Here is a 19,728-nt window from a genome sequence, read left to right as displayed (position 1 = left end):
TTGCTAATGCGAACATGCGCACTGCTCTCTGATTGGTTTAAAGTCGACTTAGCTTTCATAAGCCCCACCCTCTGCTTTTATATATAGTTAAAGTAGCACGTAGAGCTCACACTTAACACGCGACACTAGAGATATTCACAAGGTTCACTTGGTGAAATGGTTGTTCTGGTCAAACCAAATCCTCAGTTGGGCAGCAAAGCGATGGATGGAAACCAGCACAAAGCTGAGGCCAATGTTCTGCTTCTTGGAGCAGAAAATGTTGGGAAGTCAGGTGAGCAGAAAACTTCGTTGACTGCAGAGATTTCTCATGTGTATATGGTTCATTTTGTGAGCTTGCGAATAATAATTAATTATATTTATTTGTTTGCAGCTCTCACCGTGCGATTTCTCACCAGAAGGTTCATCGGAGAATATGGAGATATTGGTACGTCAAATGAGATTTGCTATATTACCATTCATAATAACAAACAAGCTATGTTGTTTATGAACGAAGGGGTTTAATTTCACTATATGCTCTCTTTCAGAATCAATATACAGTCATATTGACAAAACGGATGGGCGAGGTATAGCCTTAAACATTTGGGACTCCCTGTATCCACAGGTAAGACGTGTATTTTGTTTGAAATATTTGTACATCAACACTACAAATAGTGTTTTAATATATCGAATAAGTTGATAATAATAATAATAATATTTAATTCCTTGATTAATCCTGGGCTAGTCAAAAAATTAGTTTCATGCTGTTAATAAGACTTGTAAGAATTAACTAGTTTAGCCCAAATTCAGTTTAGTATCATTATAAAAATGGGTGTTAAAAAATCTGTCTATATTTCCTATTTCTATCTTATATTGTTTTGCCATGAAAATAGCTACAATGAAGTTAAAAAACAAATAAACTAATAAAAATAATCATCATATTGGAAAATATGAGGAAAATTAATCATATTTAATTATACTGAAAATGTAGATTAAGCTGTGCATTTATACAAGTTTTTTGCATCATGCTTTCCTGTTAAAGTCAATGTAGTTTGACCCTTTGATTCCCTCTCCTCCAGAGCTGCGAAACAACCGAATCCATCAGTGACAAGCAGCTCCAGTGGGCAGACGGTGTGATCTTGGTCTACAGCATCTGCGATCGCTCCAGCTTCGAGGTGGTCCGGCAACAGGTGCAGCTCATCCGCCAAACTAGGAAGCTGTCTGCATCTACCCCGATCATCATCGTGGGTAACAAGCGAGACCTGCTGCATCAGAGAGCCGTGTCGAGCGAGGAGGGCAGACTGTTCGCCCTCTCGGCAGACTGCGGCTTCTTCGAGATCTCGGCGGCTGAAACCTACCATGGCGTGCAGCTGGTCTTTCACGAAATCCTGGACCTCATCAAGGTGTCCAGAGCACTTAAAAAGGGGATGGTCGGAATCAAGGGTATCGTCAGAAGCGTGTCCGCAGTGTTCGGAAAGAAACGAGAGTGAAGAACTTTTGAAGATGATGAGCAAGATGAAAATATGAGGCCCTTGGCAGCCTAGCATCTAAATAGCTGAAAACAGGACACCTGGCCTATGGGTTTTTTGGGGCCAAAGGGAGTCACTTTCGCCCTATTAATCTTCATGGATGATGGAAGGAGAAAGAATAGGACGACAGCATGTTAAAGAGTTCAGAGCCCAGCTTTGGTGAAGAAATGTAGATGGAGTTTGTTAGAGCAAGGCAATTAAAAAATGTGCTGAAGATATGTGATCCTGGGTTTTGATGCAAGGTGGTTACTAGGTATGTGTACTGAAATGAACCAAGGTACAGCCTGGATCTGTCATAGTCAGATTTTTCGCAGAATGATCCTTCAGCTCTAAACAGATGATTTAGATGAATTCAAGTGAGCTTTGCTTTGGATTTCAGATGCCTGAAATATAGAGATGGATTTATCTTCCCTGCATTGCTTCCTTTTGAGTCTCCACTGACGTTTAGATGTGAATTATTAAATGGCAGTTGGGAGGAGACTGTGTAGTAAAATGTATATAGATATTTTATGTATATATTGTAATATCCATAACATTGTTTGCTGGCTAGAGGTTGGTGGTAGTATAAATGTTCCTCAGGCGAAGGCTGAGGTCTGTACATATTATTGACCTGTACATACTTCAATCTTTCACTTTTGTATATAAACACACTGTTATATACTTAAAGACCCTTTTTGAGATGTTTTTATTGCTTGTATCTCAACGATCGATTTTAATAAACTGAGAAAAAAAAAAAACATGCCTTGATTATTTTTTTTTTTAAACTGTGTATTTTTTTTTTATACTGTATTTCTTTCTTGTATTGAACATTTAGACTGCATTTGTCTTGCTGACCCCCAATTTTTGAATAGTAGTAGCCTATAGTCTCTTTTCTTACCTAGCTAATTATTATTCAGAAATACAGTAAAAAAAGGTAAGGTAATATTGTGAAATAGGTGACCGTGGGCAAAACCAGTTATAAGGGTCAATTTTTTAAAAAATTGAGCTTTATGCATTATCTCAAAGTTGAATAAATGAGCTTTCCATCGATGTAGGCCTGTGATTTGTTAAGATAGGACAATATTTGGCCGAGATGCAACTAGGGCTGCAATGATTTCTTAATTCTGTTTGAGCATTCAGTTTTAAAAAATCCTCGATTGTATTTTGCCCCTGTCTAGTAATGGTGCATTTCATATATTAAACCCATTTTAAAATCACAATAGTTGGCGCTAATAGCCTCGTGGTTAGCGCATGGACATATAGCAGTTGCGCTGTGGGTGACTCGAGTTCGAATCCCGGCTCGTGGACCCTTCCCGACCTAATTCCCTTCTCTCTTGCTCCCACTTCGCTTCCTGTCGAAACTGCACGGTCTTATCTAAATAAAGGCGCAATAAAACATAATGCTATTAAGAATTCACAAACCTTATGATTCAATTAAATAAATATATGCAGGTTTAATATATGCGCTGTAGTTATTTACATGCGTGTAGGTTACGTGCATCTCAGAGCAGCTCCATTCACAGCAAATGCTGCTACGTTTATGTTATTATTTACATTATTTACATGTGTGAAGCCTTTCAAACTCCATCTCTGCATGTTGTTGTGAGTTTGGGTTTATTATAAGGTTCATCTGGGAACGCAGCGTGCGCCATTTCAGCAAATTTGTAAGGTAAATCATCTACGCAAACACAGAAGAATACATTATTATCTTAATATGATAACGGTTCATCGCGACTTCAAAATAAAAGTTTAAACCCTCATTCTGAGTTTACACGTTTTGATGTCCACATATTCAAGAAATTACAGTGACTGTAGCTTTTCTATCATGAAGAAATGGCCAAATATTAAAGCTTAAGTGGACATCTGAAATAAATGTTGTTGAGTCTATATTAGGATTAGATTGCACAGTAAAAAGAAAATTGCCTTTAAATTTGTCCAAATTAAGTTCTTAGCAATGCATATTACTAATCAAAACTTAAGTTTTTAATATACGGCAGGAAATTTACAAAATATCTTCATTAAAACATGATCTTTACTTAATATCCTAATGATTTTTGGCATAAAAAAAAATCGATAATTTTCACCCAAACAATGTATTCGACCTACGACTGGTTTTGTGGTCCAAGGTCACATATTACTATTTAATCAGCTACTCATTTTATGCTCAAATAGCACTCAAAACAACAATAGCATTTTATAAAATGTTTTATTACATTTAAAGTCAATATTACATTTGTTATAGAGAAAAAAAGCACTACAGGAGAAAGGCTGTTAGGATTTTAGCTAAGTCATTTAACAGCATTTAGTGATATTACATGCCTGTCTACGTATAACACACTTCATATTGCGTTTCTCACTTGGTAATTACACATCCTTGATCTTAAAACATAAAACACTCTTGTAAGTTAACAGTATCTTATCCTCACTTTGGACTGCATGTCAAACATTTCATTTCCATCTGACCAGAATCCTCGCGTCATCTTGTTTCACTCAGTGCATTGATCTAACTATCAGTCATTCATTCTCAGTCTACAGATTAAAAACTGCTTATAGCGTATAAGAACTAAGAAAGCTGAGGAATATAAATAGCTTTACTGGGTCTAAACAAAATGTTGTTACATGCTAACTATAATAATATATTTAAAAAAATGGTGATCTGTCATATCTGCTCATTTGCAAAGTTGTTTCTTTGTCCGTCTAGAAACAGGCATTCAAAGCTAAAACGCACCACATACCCAAACAAATCCGTACTATCAATGCATTATTTTAGCTTTTAAACCATCTACACATACTGAATGCGAGGCAAATGATGGTATTTAATAATTAGTCACTGCACTGTCTCTACCAACCAGATTTGTTTTTGTAGGCCTACTAAAGAAGCCACTCTATGGACTGTTGTTTCAAGGTATCTTTGTTCTACTATCCAAAGCAGCCTGTGAGCTGCAGCGATCTGTGTTTGAATGCTCTGATTACATCTTAATCTTACGTTTGAGAAAAGTGGAGCCTAATGTTCTGTGGTTTCCACCACAGGTATGACCTGATCTTCAGATGAAGGGCCAGAGCTCAGAAACTCAAACGCCCGTTGGCTCTGTGTTACTAACTGCATAATGGGAGCCAGCAGGACCTCTGTGGCTGAGGAATGGCGGCGGATCATATCGGTGGTGGGCAAAGCCAGCGTGTCGATTTCTGGAGGGCCTGAGGGCTGGGAATCTAGCTTCAAGCTGCCTTTACGGCCATTTGCTGGGACCGGGGTGGGAGATGGGGAGAGAGCTGGGCTTGACGGTGGCCCGCTGGAAGACCCGCGACGGGAGCGGGCGTAAAGGCTTCTGCGGCGGCGTGGGCGACCGTCCATGGCCTTGAGGAAGAGGCTGTTTGCAGAGTTACGGCTGGAGGGACTCTCAGGAATGTCATCTGGAATTGGATTGTTTGCAGCATCAACATCAGAAACCTGTTTTACCTGAGAGAGAAGAGAGAAACAATCGTAAACCAAATCTCTGAAACGCTGATTATTTTGAAGATTTTATGCAACAATTTAATTTAAACCATACTCGTTGGAAAAACATTCTGCAAAGTGTATATAGCATTACTTCTACATTAAACGCAAATGCAAATTTTCAAAACACTGCTTTGTTAAGCTTCAAAACCTTTTAAAATAATTTTCAAACTAGTGATTTGGAGAATGTATCAAACTGATATTTTTGATGCAATCTGAGAGCTTTTTGACCCTGCATAGACAACAATGTAACTGACATGTTCAAGGCCCAGAAAGGTAGTAAGGACATCTTTAAAATAGTCATCATGTGACATCAGTGGTTCAACTGTAATTTTTTGAAGCTACAAGAATACTTTTTGTGAGCAAAGAAAACAAAAATAATGACTTCATCAATTTCTTCTTTTCCTTCTCAGACTTGGACACGCCTCTGGAAGTCTTATGAGTTTGGAATGACATTTTCATTTCAATGGAATTTTCATTTTCAGGGTGAACTATCCCTTTAATGATTTATTTGTGACAAATCATAAAGTCTTCTTAAATCTTGCCACTTTGTGCATTCAAATGATTTAACCCATTCAAGCACAAGAAGACGCGAAAGATAACTCAATTCCGTACCTGTTCTGAGTTCTCTTTTGCGTCTTATAGTGCTTGAACAGACACACAAACACAAAAGACAAAATGCCCATTTTGGTGAGTATCCTTGTATGCACAGTCTTGAATAATTCTTAAATGAACGTAAACAGTTGGGAGAAAATAAGATCTATGCATTTGGTCTTAAAATAACATGAGGTTAATATACCTGCTGCTATATTGTATTATGTATTATGATTTGTTAAAGTACAAAAAAGGAGGAAAAAAATCAATCTGCTCAGAACTGATCTTGACTGAATAATACCTTTAGCTTTAATAAGGACTATACTAAATGTATACATTTTAGTATTTCATTTCCTAAATACTGTTTATAGCAGATGCATACCTGAAAAATTGAAAGCACTGCATATTTCATTTGTGTTATTGCTTACATTTTTTTTTCCATAACTGACAATTTACGGTAATGTAAATTTTACTACATTTTATATATGTGACCCTGTACCACAAAACCAGTCAAAAGGGTCAGTTTTTTGAAACTGATTTATACATCATATGCAAGCTGCATAAATAAGCTTTCCATTGATGTATGGTTTGTTAGGATATGAGAATATTTAAAAATGTTGCAAAGAAATCAAAATATTAAGAAAAATCACCTTTAAAGTTGTTTAAATGAAGTTTTTAGCAATGCATATTATTAATCAAAAATTAAGTTTTGATACAATTATGGTAGGAAATTTACAAAATATCTTCATGGAACATGATCTTCACTTAATATCCTAGCGATTTTTGGCATAAAAGAAAAATTTATAATTTTGACTCATGCAGTGTATTTTTGGCTATTGCTACAAATATACTACTTATATATATAATTATAAATATATTGCTACTTAAGACTAGTTTTGTGGTCCAGGGTCACATATTGTTCTTTTTTACACTTTTTGTTGTATAATACACATAATTGACATATTTAAAACATTTACACATTTTTTTTTCTACAAAATATTTGGAATTATATATAATTAAGATATGCAACTGAAATAAATGATTTCCATATAATGCACTGAACAATTATGTAAAATGCTATGTTGTAACTCAAATGAAAAAATAGAACTGTTTACAGACAAAACGTCCAAACACTGCCAATTTGGTTTGAGCATCAAACCCATTCAAACTCAGTCTGAAACTGAAGAGAAGTGTTTTTAGACTAAATCAGTTTTTATGTGATTGAAGTTTAATTTAGCTGTACAGTGGGCTGAAAACACTATGTGCCTAATCTAAAATTAGCTACTGGGTTAAAAGGAAAAAGATGGAAAAAGCAAACCCTTCATTCCACAAACACATTTCCCATTACTGAAAATAAGCACAGTGACGTGGAGAGAAAATAAACCAGGCCAATGATTAATGCAATACACTATGATGAAACACTGATTTCGTTTTTTTTATGGGAACATAGAGCTTTCTTTGTTCATATATTTAGCTTTGTCGTTCTATCAACTCTAAACAGATGTGTTTGGCCAAATGGAAAGAGAAAGAAGAAAATTATGTTTGTACTGATGGAGACTATAATTTTGCCTTTGATTTTTTTTCATGACAGGTTTCTAGAATGTTCTTTATCACTAGGATATGTACTTGTATTTATACTTGTTTTGTTAAGAGGATTTGCGCATTAGAACAGGTTCTAGAGTGTTGTGCTTCTATGTTTGTGTGTGTGCATGTGTGTGCTCTCACCAGGTCATAGAGGGGGGTGGTGTTGATGAGCAGCTGTATGAGAATCTGTCCCAGTTCCAGTAGGTCGTTCATGATAGTGCGTACCTGGGTAGGCAGAGCCAGTATCTGCTGTACAGGGGGCAAAACCTTCAGTGCCTGTATACCTGATGTGAGCTGAGCCATGAGGAGAGAACGCAGCTCCTCCACGCGATACACCTGAGTCGTGTAAAATGACAGAAGCAGCTGCAGCAGAGACTCCACCATTGCCATCAACTGCATTAGACCCACCTGAAAATGACAAATGACAGACAATACCTTATCAGGAAATTTGATAAGACTTGAAAATGACACCATTAGGCATTAAAAAGAGAATGCGACAGCACAACTGGGCAATATGCAGAACTTTAATTAAGTCACGTTTTTATTGCTGAACCTAGTGGCCTGGAAATGGGGCCTAACAGTTTGATCAAGTGGCAGTAATGACTCTATTCACATTCCCACATACTGTCCGCAGAAACGTGAATGGATTTTTTGAGGATACACTCTCTGCCCTGTGCAAATAAATCAACAAACTGCAGAATTTGTCAACCGCAGTTGGGGCCAATTAAATCTCTCATTATCAGACTAACAAAAGAGACAGTCCTACATTCTTTTAGACCTGCTATCCTAAATAATTTAATGTCTCTCTTGTTCACCATGTCCTGCTTCGTCCATTTTTGTTTATTCTTCTCATTTCAGTTGAGTTTATTTTATTTTTTATTTAGCTAGAAAAGCTGTTTCGTTCATAAATGAATCAGTGTTTTGAACAAAACTGGAACAAAGTGAATTAATCTTTTGGGTAAACAAATCAGTTCCATGCACTGACTCATATTTTTCTTTTTCTTTTTTTTTTCACAAAGCTTGTGCATGAAAAAAGGAGAAAGGATCTGGTCACTGACAAGTAAATAAGTTCAGCTAAAGTTTCAAGTAAATCAAATATACTATTAAAATGGCTTTGTTTCTTTTTCTATAGCGTGATGTAAATCATAAACAGCCGTTAAATGGAAAAAAAAACACTCTTTCTGGATTCTATTAGTAGATTTGTTGACACAATTTTAAAAAGGATAATACAACTTGTTTAGGTCATAAATGACTTGGATGAATCGGTTGAGTAAATAATTCAATGACTCATTTGTTACTACCTACTTGCGACTAAACGAACAAATACACAGATTTTTTTATTATTATTATTTAAACAAAAGCTTCAAATAAGTGGGATTTATCAATACCACTATAGTGTAATTTTGTTTGTGTGGCAGTGTTTGTGCTGCTTAACCCTTAAAACGGGTCATCGGATGCAAAGTTCACTTTTATATGTTGTTTGAACATTAATGTGTGTTGGTAGTGTATGTACACATCTACCCTATAATGATTAAAATCCATGCTGTGGTTTTTAATTAATCTGTAAAAATAATATCCCATGTTTCAAAATAGGCATTCTCAGATGCCTATGTGGCGTCAAACCGACAGAGGACAGTTCCCACGATAGTTGATTGACATGAGCATATATATCAATTCAAAACTTAAAATCTGAAAATTCATCCTTTGAAAGGCATTTTAAAATCAAATTACAAAACGTTTTTATTCATGAATTATAAAAATTTAAGTCTGGATAGTGCATTTTTATGTGTGTTCAAAAATGGGAGTGACAGTTAAAGAGTTAAAGAAACAAACCATCAGAATAGGTTGATTTTTGCAGAGCTCATTTTGACAAGGTAAAAAGGATGTTGTTTTACACTACTATTGAGAATTTTTAACCAAAGTATATTATAAACTTTTCATTAAGACCCTAAAGAATCATATCAACTTGTGGAAAATGGGCATCCGATGACCCCTAGGACATTTTTGGGGCACCTGACGCACCTGTAATTTTCTTTGTTTTTTTGGACCTATTCTAGCAGTCAGCATCAAGTGCCATATATCCTTAGAAACAGAAGAACTTGAAGTTCCTGTCCAGCTAATTTAAAGTCCCAGTTTTCCTTTTGTTTTCTGTAAGAATGAGTGAACTTGAAGAATTTTAAGAAAAACGCAAGTAACAATTGGGTGTTTTTTTTTTTTGTGTAAAAGTGTTTTTTTTGCATCCAATGTCTCATTTAAATCACTTTAAAAACACTAAATAAAAACTTTTGAGCCAGATGTGGTAAATAAACTACATATAAGCTGATCTGAAGAATAAACATATTTAGAACTGGGGAACAAGCAGCCAATTTCTCACGTGGAGCTTCTTTTGCCGCCAGACAACGTGAACGTGAGTACACAAAGCAAATAATCAGAGCCAGTCTGGCTGACACAGGCACAAACAGTCCTGCTTTGGCAGCAGGACCCTCCTACAATTGTCGGTTCATTTCGGTGAAGGAGAAAGTGGGTCAGCCAAATTTGAAAGTCCCCAATGTGTTCTCAATTCCCATTGTAATCGGGCCCCTACCTCTCCACTGGTCCACTGCACAGCCCGTGACCAACACGTGAATTACTGTAGGGCACAATGCTGCCAAGTCTCACCGTTGTATGTTTCTCAGACAGCACAGCATCACTCTTGGTAGAACACAATCTGTCACTCATTTCTGTAATCTAGGCCCTCTGGGGTGTCTTTAGAGTTTGTTAATTAGGACTCTTTTGAACACAGCGCACTGGGACTTTCATCCTCTCAGCCCCAATTACTCTCCACCCTACCGCTGGGAAAGCACCAAAGGACTCTGTACAGACAATAGCCCACCTTGGCCCTTTGATCCTCAGCACACAAACTTGTCTACCCATAGAAAACAGAGAGATCTGTATGGGTAGACAAATCTGAGCCTGTCTGTTTGATTGAGGCCATGTGTCTAGGTCAGGTGAGGTTGGGTCTATCTGGACTCGAGAACAACATTTTCCCATCAGTTTAGCCATGCAGAACTGAGGGGTGCTCTGTGCTTCAATAATGGTATTGGGTAGATTCTTGGGCACAGTGGTAAAATGGAAAAATAATAATGTTGTGTAATGATTATTACTCTACACTACCAGTCAAAAGATTTTTGATGTTTTTTAAGTCTCTTCTGCTCACCAAGCCTGCATTTATTTGATCCAAAATACAGCAAAAGCGGTAATATTATGAAATATTTTTACTATTTAAATAACTGTTTTCTATTTGAATATATTTTAAAATGTAATTTATTCCTGTGATCTAAGCTAAATTTTCAACATCATTACTCCAGTCTTCAGTGTCACATGATCCTTCAGAAATCATTCTTATATGTTGATTTGCTGTTCAAGAAACGTCTATTTTTATTATTATTATTATCGGTATTTAAATATTGATAAATAAAATAAAAATGCTGTTCTTCTGAACTTTTTATTCTTCAAAGAAACCTGAAAAAAATTCTACTCTACATAATAATAATAATAATAATACATGTTTTTTGAGCAGTAAATCAGAATATTAGAATGATTTCTGAAGGATTATGTGACTGGAGTAATAATACTAAAAATTTAGCTTTGTAATGACAGGAATAAATTATATTTTAAAATATATTCAAATAAAAAACTGTTATTTTGAATAGTAAAAATTTTACAAAAAAAAAGTTTTTGTGTACTTTGAATCAAATAAATGCAGGCTTGGTGATCAGAAGAGACTTCTTCAAAAAAAAATATAAAAAATCTTACTGTTCAAAAACTTTTGACTGGTAGTGTAGGGTTAATACCTACATATATATATACCTGGGTTCTTCACATAAAATATATATACAAATAAATATACACATAAATGTAATATAAAATTTGTATTATATATTTATAATTTAAAGCAAGGTTCATTAGTTAACATTAACTACATTAGTTAACATGAACTAAGAATAAATCTGTAAGACTTTAAATAATCAAATAATGTTTTTGAAAAAAAGTCAAGGCATCATATTTGATCAAAATACAGTAAAAAAGAACTGTTTTCTAATATAATGGCAATTCAATTTTCAGTAGTCATTCTTTCAATCTTCAGTGTCATATGGTTCTTCAGAAAGTATTCTAATATGATGAGTTGGTATTCAAGAAACGTCATATTATTATCAATGTTGAAAATAGTGCTGCTTAATCATTTTGTGGGAACTGATACTAAGGATTCTTTGATGAATGTTAAAAAGGCAGCATTTAACTTTTTGTAACAAGATAACAAATATCAGCCTTGCTGAATAAAAGTATTAATTTCTTTAAAATAAAAACCTCAGTGACTCCAAACTTTTAAAAGTGTAAGACTAAAGGGCTTGATTCTCCTGAAAGCTAGCAGTATGTTTGTTTGCTTCCCATTGCTCCTCTGAGTCTCCTCATCTCATTTTTGTTATCCTGAGTGTGTTATCTTTGTGTGTGGGTGGTTTAATGGGTGTTTAAGTCACATTCTGCAACCTCCAAACAGCACGTAGCACTAGGTCCCTCTGGGCTTCCAGCTCAATCATGACCATCTTCTCTCTAAACAAGCACTCCCATTAAAAACACACTGCAGCCTAACTTCTTGATTTCAGCTTTGATTTCAGAAATATTGCCTTCCTTTTACGCAAACAAATGTTTCCTAATTTATTTGTACGGCAAATAAATTTACAAGACTATCATATTCTAGACTATCATATGCTCAAGTCTCTATCTAGCTTGAACATTAACTTTAATATCAAGAAGTGCACAAATGAGTGATTTAGAGGTGATAAATCTACTCTACTACTAAATGACTGGAAACATAAATGTAAAATAATATTGTGAATAAATTCTGTGTTATCAATTAACCATGCTATCACTGTGAATTAGTGTGAAAAAGGTCATACATGTTATGTTTTCAGTTCAATTTGTAATACAGCTTGAATTTTTCTTTCCCTTTCCCCATGTCCTTTTTTGACTGAATGTGTCTCAGGGGTCTTCATTTGGAACAAGTAATTGCTGTGAATTTATTCTTTGTGGATAAGTCTGCAGACTAGACAGGAAGCCCTGAGGGTGCCAGGGCATGGTAAATGACTGCAGCATGGCACCGCAGCACGTAGACTGTCTATTTTAACTTCAAACTCAAACAGGGCATAGGCCATGGTTTGTGAACATTCTGAGGAGGCACTCCCTGTCGATATTATCATGTCAGTGCACATGGTTGAGTCTCTCACCCAGACACGTCTGCATCTATATTTATTTTGTGATTTAATCTGAACATACCACTCTCCGATACTGACTCGTGAATCACGTTCCTAATTTTCTTGGGTCGCCTTCAGTGTTATTTTAGTATCACTGAGATTCTATTATCGTTATTGATTGATTTTATTTTTGATTTAAATTGGTTTTATTCTTATACTTTCTGTTTTAATTTTAGTTCAAGTTTTATTAATTTTTAATTTTTTTTATATGTCCTTATTTTTACAAAATTTTTGTTATCTTAGTACAAGTTAAACTAAACTTGATTTTTTGCAGTTAACATTTATCTTATTTCAAGTAACAAGGTTTAATTTTAATTAACAATAATCAACTTTTTGAAGGGTCCAAGTCTCTTTTATTTACGTGCTGGAAAGCAAATTTTTACATTTACATTATATTATGAAAATTGTTAAATTGGAATATAAAAATGCTCAATTTGCTTTCCCATTTACCAGTAATCATGTTCAGGAATGACGTGACTGTTTAATTCAGGACTTCATACCCTGTTGAAAAAAACAGCATATGCTGGTTAGGTAGGTTTTGTTGCTGGGATGCTGGTTTTAGCTGGTTCTTAGCTGGTTTATGCTGGCTCTTTGCTGGTCCTTAGCTGGTTTAAGCTGGTCCTGGACCAGCACAAGACCAGCTAAGGACCAGCATAAACCAGCAAAGGACCAGCATAAACCAGCTAAGGACCAGCTTAAACCATCTAAGGACCAGCATAAACCAGCTAAAACCAGCATCCCAGCATCAAAACCTCTTTTTCAACAGGGTAGCTATCAAGATTGCATATGTACGTCTGCAAGATGTCTGTTAAAGATCACTTGATCTGGAAAGCATCTGCAGTGTACAAACATTTGACAGACGTCTTTAAGATGTCAGTTTTACAAACATTCTAAATCCTAAACATCTTTACAAAGACATTAATAAATGTCTATTTGACATCTGATGTATGTCTAAAATACATCTTGCAGATCTAAATGCAGACGTCCAATAGACGTCACTGAGACGTACGTGTGCTATCAGGGTACATTAATGTTTTGGAGCCACTGAAAATGATGCAGCTAGTTTGGGGAGAGAGTATCTGTGCCATCCTCAAAAGTCACTACAACTTAATGTGCATTTAGCAGAGCATTTAGTTAAGATAAGGTGAAAGATTTAGCAGTTTTTATTCTAAAGGGGGCCTACCTTTTCGGCAGTTGCCCCCAGCATCTGCAAAACACTGTCCAGTCTTTCTCTCAGCTTCATCAATCTGTGGTACAGCTGAAGGTACAAGCACAACAAAAGGCTACGAATACGTGTCCACATCCGAGGCTCTTCTTCTTCATCATCATCATCTTCATCTTCATAGCTCTGCACTCTTCTCTCCCACTCACAGCCTGCAAAATGAGAAAGTGCAAAGTGGTACTGATTTCAAAACAACCTTTGTTATTCAGAATTCATCTGAAAGAGGCTCTACTTAGTCTGAACTCTGAGTGTAAAAAAGCTAATTTGATAAAATACTATGTTTACACGTTTCTCCATATCCCTCTGAATGTAAAATAGTGACAGACGACTAACAAAACAGAAGAACATTTGCGCCCCCTTGTGGTTAAGTCTTATGTACGCATGTTTTTTCCCCCCCAAAGCATTCATTAGATGATTATTTCATAATAATTTCAGACAAAAAATGTGTCTCCCTGTTGGGACAGAGCCTGACACCCTTTCTTACGCAGTGCGGGTGGCAGAGGTAGATAGTACGCCAGTGCCGCCTCTGACTGAGTGATGAGCTCATCCAGACCAGCAGTGATCACTCGCCCTGGTGTTGATTGTTGAGCTTCCGCCAGAAGGCGCATGCTTAGCTGAATCAGTTTGTCCCACCTGTCCACGGCTCTGTCCAGCTCATCATTCACTCGAGACTGCGCATCATCCAGCCTCGAGAAGAAAACGTCCTTCAGATTAGCAAGCACCTGAGCGAAGAAAAGGCAAGGAGAGCATCAGGAGAGGTGTGGACAGCAGAAAAAAAGTGACCAAGCACACGTACAACAACTAACAACTACTTTGGACCTGTTTTATTTTCTAGTAAAGTAAGATTACACCTTTTAATTCTACACGTTACAGTTTCGGTAACCGAAAAAGGGCGGGAAATGTCGCCTGAGCCTGAACCATAACAGTTTTTCCGTTTAGTAACGCAAACAAACAGGCCTACTGTCATTATTTGTACATGTAATTAATTTACATTCGTCCAATATATCATAAAAACAGGTATTTTGTTTAGAAATCTTTTAAGGCTTTTGTATCTCTTCAAGAAATGATTCACCAAAAAATGAATATTCTGTTATTAATTACTCACCCTCACGTCGTTCCAAACCCATAAGACCTTCGTTCATCTTCGGAACACAAATTAAGATATTTTTGATTAAATCCGAGAGCTTTTTGACCCTCCATGGACAGCAAGGATTCTTCCACGTTCAAGGCCCAGAAAGGTCACAAACAGTTTTCTCATAGCTTCATAAAATTGTGGTTGAACCACTGATCTATAATAGAGAACATCATATATAGATCAGTGGGTTGAACCACCGATGTCACATGGACTATTTATGTCCCTACTACCTTTCTGGGCATTGAACATAGTGGGACCAGGGTTGCCAGATTTTTACAACAAAACCTGCCCATATGCTACTTAAAACTAGTCCAGTCATGTTTCTGGAGGGTCCCCAATAAAAGTCACATTCCAGGGGCTAAATATCATGTTATTGTTGTCGCTTCAACCCGCGGAAACAGTGATAAAGTAGCCCAAATTCGCTGGAAAACCGCGGTCTTGGCAACACTGGGGGGACCCTTGTTGTCAATGCAGGTTCAGAAAGCTCTTGTACTTCATTAAAATTATCTCAATTTGCGTCCCAAAGATTTTCAGTCTTACAGGTTTAGAACAGTAATTAATGACAGAATTTTCATTTTTGGGTGAACTATCCCTTTAAAACCCACCAAATGTGAATTGCTGACCAGCTTAACATGGTATGGTGCTAATAGTCGATTATAACTTTTTGTTTGTCACAGCAAGCCAAGATGTGCAGAACCACAAATGAGAGAAGCACAAGACAGACGTAAAACATAAACCATAAGCATCAGCCTTAAAATTCACACTGACAAAAAAATAATCACTCTCAGATTGCATTAATAGCAAAGGCTACTGATACATGTGATCCTGGACCACAAAACCAGTCATAAGGGTCAATTCTTTGAAATCCAAAAAAAGAAAAAATAAACTTTTCATTGATGTATGGTTTAGGATAATATCTGGCTGAGATACAACTGTTCTGGAATCTGAGGGTGCAAAAACATCAAATATTAAGAAAATCGCCTTTAAAGTTGTCCAAAGCAAGTTCTTAGCAATGCATATTACTAATCAAAAAGTAAGTTTTGATATAGTTGCAGTAGGAAATTTGCAAAATATCTTAACGGAACATGATCTTTACTTAATATCCTAATTATTTTTGGCATAAGAGAAAAAGTAATATCTGAGGGTACAAAAACATCAAATATTAAGAAAATCGCCTTTACAGTTGTCCAAATTAAGTTCTTAGCAATCCATATTACTAATCAAAAATTAAGTTTTGATATAGTTACGGTAGGAAATTTACAAAATATCTTAATAGAACATAATTTTTATTTAATATCCCAGTGATTTTTGGCCCATACAATGTATTTTTGGCTATTCCTACAAATATACCTTGGTGGTTATGACTGGTTTTGTGGTCCAGGGTCACATATAAATAAATTAAAAATAAATCCTAACAGTAAGTAAAATATCTATAAATAAAACAAATATTTAGCAATAAAGTCATCTTACCTTTTAATTCACTTAATGGAATTCAAAAACAAAAAAGCAAGTACTTACTCTATTAAGGTAAAATGGCAAACTTACAATAAATGTACTGAAGGTTATATTAAACCATAAAATACTTTAAAGAACTATTTACTTTTTGTGTGTGTGCAAAAATATTATAATAGTGTATTATTTTAGATAATTTACATATACTAATAGCGACTTACAAATGAGGACAAAGTTTTATAAAGTTTTATCTTTATATAAAAAAAAGCAAAGTTTTTTTATATAATTAAAAAAACAAGTAGATAAAAGAATAGAGAACGTTTGTGTTCGACAGTCAGTTTTTTAAAATAAATAAATAGAAAACAAGTCAAAAGAATAGATAACACTAGTGTTAGAGTGTAATTTTTTTATAATAAATAAAAAGAAAGCAATTAGAATAGAAAAAATATAATAGAGAGTGCTAGTGTCAGAAGGTCAAGTGTAGATGAAAGAGATGTGTTTTTAGCTGTTTCTTGGAAGATGGCTAAAGAATCAGCTGCTCGGGTTAAATTGGGCAGGTCATTCTACCAGGAAGCAACAGTTAAGGTAAATGTCCGTGAAAGTGATTTTATGCCACTTTGGGATGGCATTACAATGCCCTGTTCATCTGTAGAACACAAGCTTCTGAAAGGGCACATAAGGGCATATAATTTAGGTAAAAGGGTGCAGAGCGAGTGGTTGTTTTGTAGACAAGCATCAGTGCCTTTTAATGCAAGCAGCTATCAGTAGCCAGTGCAAATTAATGAACTTGATTTGATGAATTAAAAAATAATAGAGTTAATATAATAATAATTGTAATTTAAATATACAGCCAAAATGTGGCAGCTGCGATACAGAACTGTTGCTCCAGTTTTTTCCACTCTTACCTCATCTGTGGGCTGTTGGAGAATTGGGAAAAGCTTCTCTAGTTGCTCCAAACCCACCAGTGCAAAACTGTTCACTGCCTCAACTGCAAAGGCAGAAATACAATGAAATCACCCTTAAAGACATGCATTTTGTTAAATGTTTTAGAAGTGTATCTGTTTCTTTTGTTCAAGAATGTCCATTGGAAATTTTAGATTTTTCCAGGTTTTTGTTCAGCTCAGTGTTAGAGATACCAAATGAGAGACTCACTTTCTGGTTCTAGGTTCTGTAGCAGAGGTGCTGCTTGTTTCAGGGCTGCTGTGGATGCACTACGGACACCCAACTCTGCTACACCCCCCACAAATCCGAGCAGCGGATAGCGACCTTTCACGCCCGTGTAGACGGAAGAAGCCTGCTGCAGCGCTGAGCTGATGAGTGGCAGTTTTGCCACACGCTTTAGCACATTCCCCTGCACAGGTAAGTCAGCGTCTTATTAAAAATGGTAATGCTGCAGTAGATGAATAGTGTGGAGTGACCCTTTCTCTTTAAGCCAGAAATCTTACCTCACTGTTTCTTGTTCTAGACATGTCTGCTTTGTGCTCTGAAAGCAGAACATAAAACATTCAAGTGTGATATAGTGACGTCAATACAGTTCTGTATTCGATATTTGACCTGCCCATGCCAAATCAGCTGATGTCACAAGACAGTATTAGTATATGTCAGAAACCCTTGCTGTGGAAATTTCATTAAGCATTTAAACCACACAGGATTTAGCAGTAAAATACAGAATTTGGGGGAAAATAGGTTATGCAGCATCAATAATTACGGTGGCGTTTGGACAAACTTTTATGAAAAAAAAATTAATGCGCAAAAGACCATTTTCTTTTAAAAATTTTTCTGAGGTATATTTAAGAAACATTCGTGCAGTGAATAGTATTGTGGGTTAAAAAGTGTCAGTGGATTAGAAGCTGACATTTAATCACTGGTGCCCATGAAATGTCATATGAGGCCCAAGACCTTCAACCAGAGGCAAAGAAGCCATCCAAAAACAGGCATTTTAAAATGTTTTTGAAGTCTTTCAAACATATCTTCAGATCGAATTGAATCTCCAGATCAAAGGCTTCTTCAGAATGTTATCTCATGGAATAAAATCCAACTGTGTCAAATCTCATCAGAGCATTCTCACAGCTCTGTTTATAATAGCAAATTTAATGCGTTCAGATGCACTTACTGCACAGAAGTGGCCACTCTTCAGATCCCAGTGGAAATCTGAGCAATTGCTTACCTGCAAAAAAATAAAAAATCTAAATAAATACTAAAGATGAAGATAATAATCACAACAAAAACACATCTATCATCTGCCCTAATATTTTTAAGATGAAGACCAGACATGATACTAGACTTGTAATGCTTGTATGAATTTGAAACAGACAACTAATCATTCTGGTAAACTCTCAAATGCTTCATATTATGTTTGCCTTTCATTACTAAAATATAAGATGCACTGATAACTGATCCTGGTTTAAGACACTAATTAGGCACCTGTGCTTGTTACAGTAAAACAAAATGTATATAGTTGTGTATAGTTAAGAGGAAATACATTTAAAATGTTGCACAAGGTTTGTAATAAACACTACGTATGTCAATTTCACATTTATTTCTTAAGATTGTGAAACTATTTCAAAATAAACCAGTGTTTTAGAGTAGTTGTGTGACTGCAGTTTGTGTATTTGTCATGCTTTTGGTTATTATAGAGTAGAGAGTCAAAAAATATCAAAACAGCAGTAGTTCTTACCTTTGAGATGAATGAGTGAGTCCTTTGAGGTCAGTAAAATGTAGAAATAAAAAATGTGTTTTATAGATTTTAATTACAATCCCACTAGATTCACCCTTTATATTAGGTCCCGGTCTTTGTCTGCTATGTTTGAACCGAGGGTTTGTCAGATGGTTTTGTCATTTTTCATGGTAGATGCATGTGATGCCCCACATTTAGGGTGCGGCCAGTCCACGTATGCCGAGATGTTTTTATGCCGGCGTTTGCTAGTTTGTTGGTTTACCTAACAGTGACAAAGACAGTCTTAGGATTGTGTGATTGTGTCTGTTTCTCACATATGCACTTTGATTTAATTGCATTGATTCAGATGTAAAATAGTTTAGCATGGGGTATCACGTTTATTCCAGAATTATCTTTATTCTTTAAAATCTGTAGAAGGACAATATATATATATATATATATATATCAGTGCAGATCTTTATTGTAATCAACAGACAAGTAGAGTTGTATGATTCTAAAAAAAAATCTCAAAGAATGTAAACTAAATGTAGCTTAAACTGATGTATGAATACTGTACATCTGCTGTGTACAGAGAGTCTAGTCATATATGTCTAGTCAGTTATAATTAATGTCACAGTTCAAAAGTTTAATGGGTGTTGAGCTCCCTTTATATCAGCATTCCTGTTCTGATTCAGAAATTGAATGAGGAAACATGGTCTACCAATAGCTTGAGGTTTCTTCCAAGAAAATTAGTCTTTCATTGGAGATGGAGAAGTACTTTAAGGTCATTTGACGTTGCCAAGTCATATTGAAACCC

At 35.7% G+C, this 19,728-nt stretch overlaps 2 protein-coding genes across 3 annotated transcripts; one reads left to right on the top strand and one right to left on the bottom strand.

Moving 5' to 3' along the window:
• Window positions 1-8: 8 nt before the first annotated feature.
• zgc:171704 (Ras-related and estrogen-regulated growth inhibitor-like protein) lies at window positions 9-1,773 on the top strand. Its single transcript, XM_051131237.1, has 4 exons — window positions 9-271; window positions 371-424; window positions 525-601; window positions 1,056-1,773. The coding sequence occupies exons 1-4, from the start codon at window positions 157-159 to the stop codon at window positions 1,464-1,466; spliced, it is 657 nt and encodes a 218-aa protein (XP_050987194.1). The 5' UTR covers window positions 9-156; the 3' UTR covers window positions 1,467-1,773.
• Window positions 1,774-3,752: 1,979 nt separating this feature from the next.
• plin6 (perilipin 6) lies at window positions 3,753-19,045 on the bottom strand. Of its 2 annotated transcripts, XM_051131941.1 has the most exons (9): window positions 18,933-19,045; window positions 18,369-18,422; window positions 17,701-17,738; window positions 17,408-17,606; window positions 17,161-17,243; window positions 14,153-14,390; window positions 13,630-13,820; window positions 7,297-7,563; window positions 3,753-4,941 (listed from the first exon to the last, which is right to left on the bottom strand). In XM_051131941.1, the coding sequence occupies exons 3-9, from the start codon at window positions 17,722-17,724 to the stop codon at window positions 4,489-4,491; spliced, it is 1,455 nt and encodes a 484-aa protein (XP_050987898.1). In that variant the 5' UTR covers window positions 17,725-17,738; window positions 18,369-18,422; window positions 18,933-19,045; the 3' UTR covers window positions 3,753-4,488. The 2 variants fall into 2 exon arrangements, with proteins under 2 accessions (XP_050987898.1, XP_050987899.1); XM_051131942.1 differs by lacking the exon at window positions 18,369-18,422 and having other exon boundaries at window positions 18,933-19,038.
• Between the last annotated feature and the right edge of the window lie 683 nt (window positions 19,046-19,728).

The sequence above is a fragment of the Labeo rohita genome, chromosome 16 (assembly GCF_022985175.1).
Source record: "Labeo rohita strain BAU-BD-2019 chromosome 16, IGBB_LRoh.1.0, whole genome shotgun sequence".
NCBI lineage: Eukaryota > Metazoa > Chordata > Actinopteri > Cypriniformes > Cyprinidae > Labeo > Labeo rohita.
This window is presented reverse-complemented; position numbering and strand designations above follow the sequence as displayed.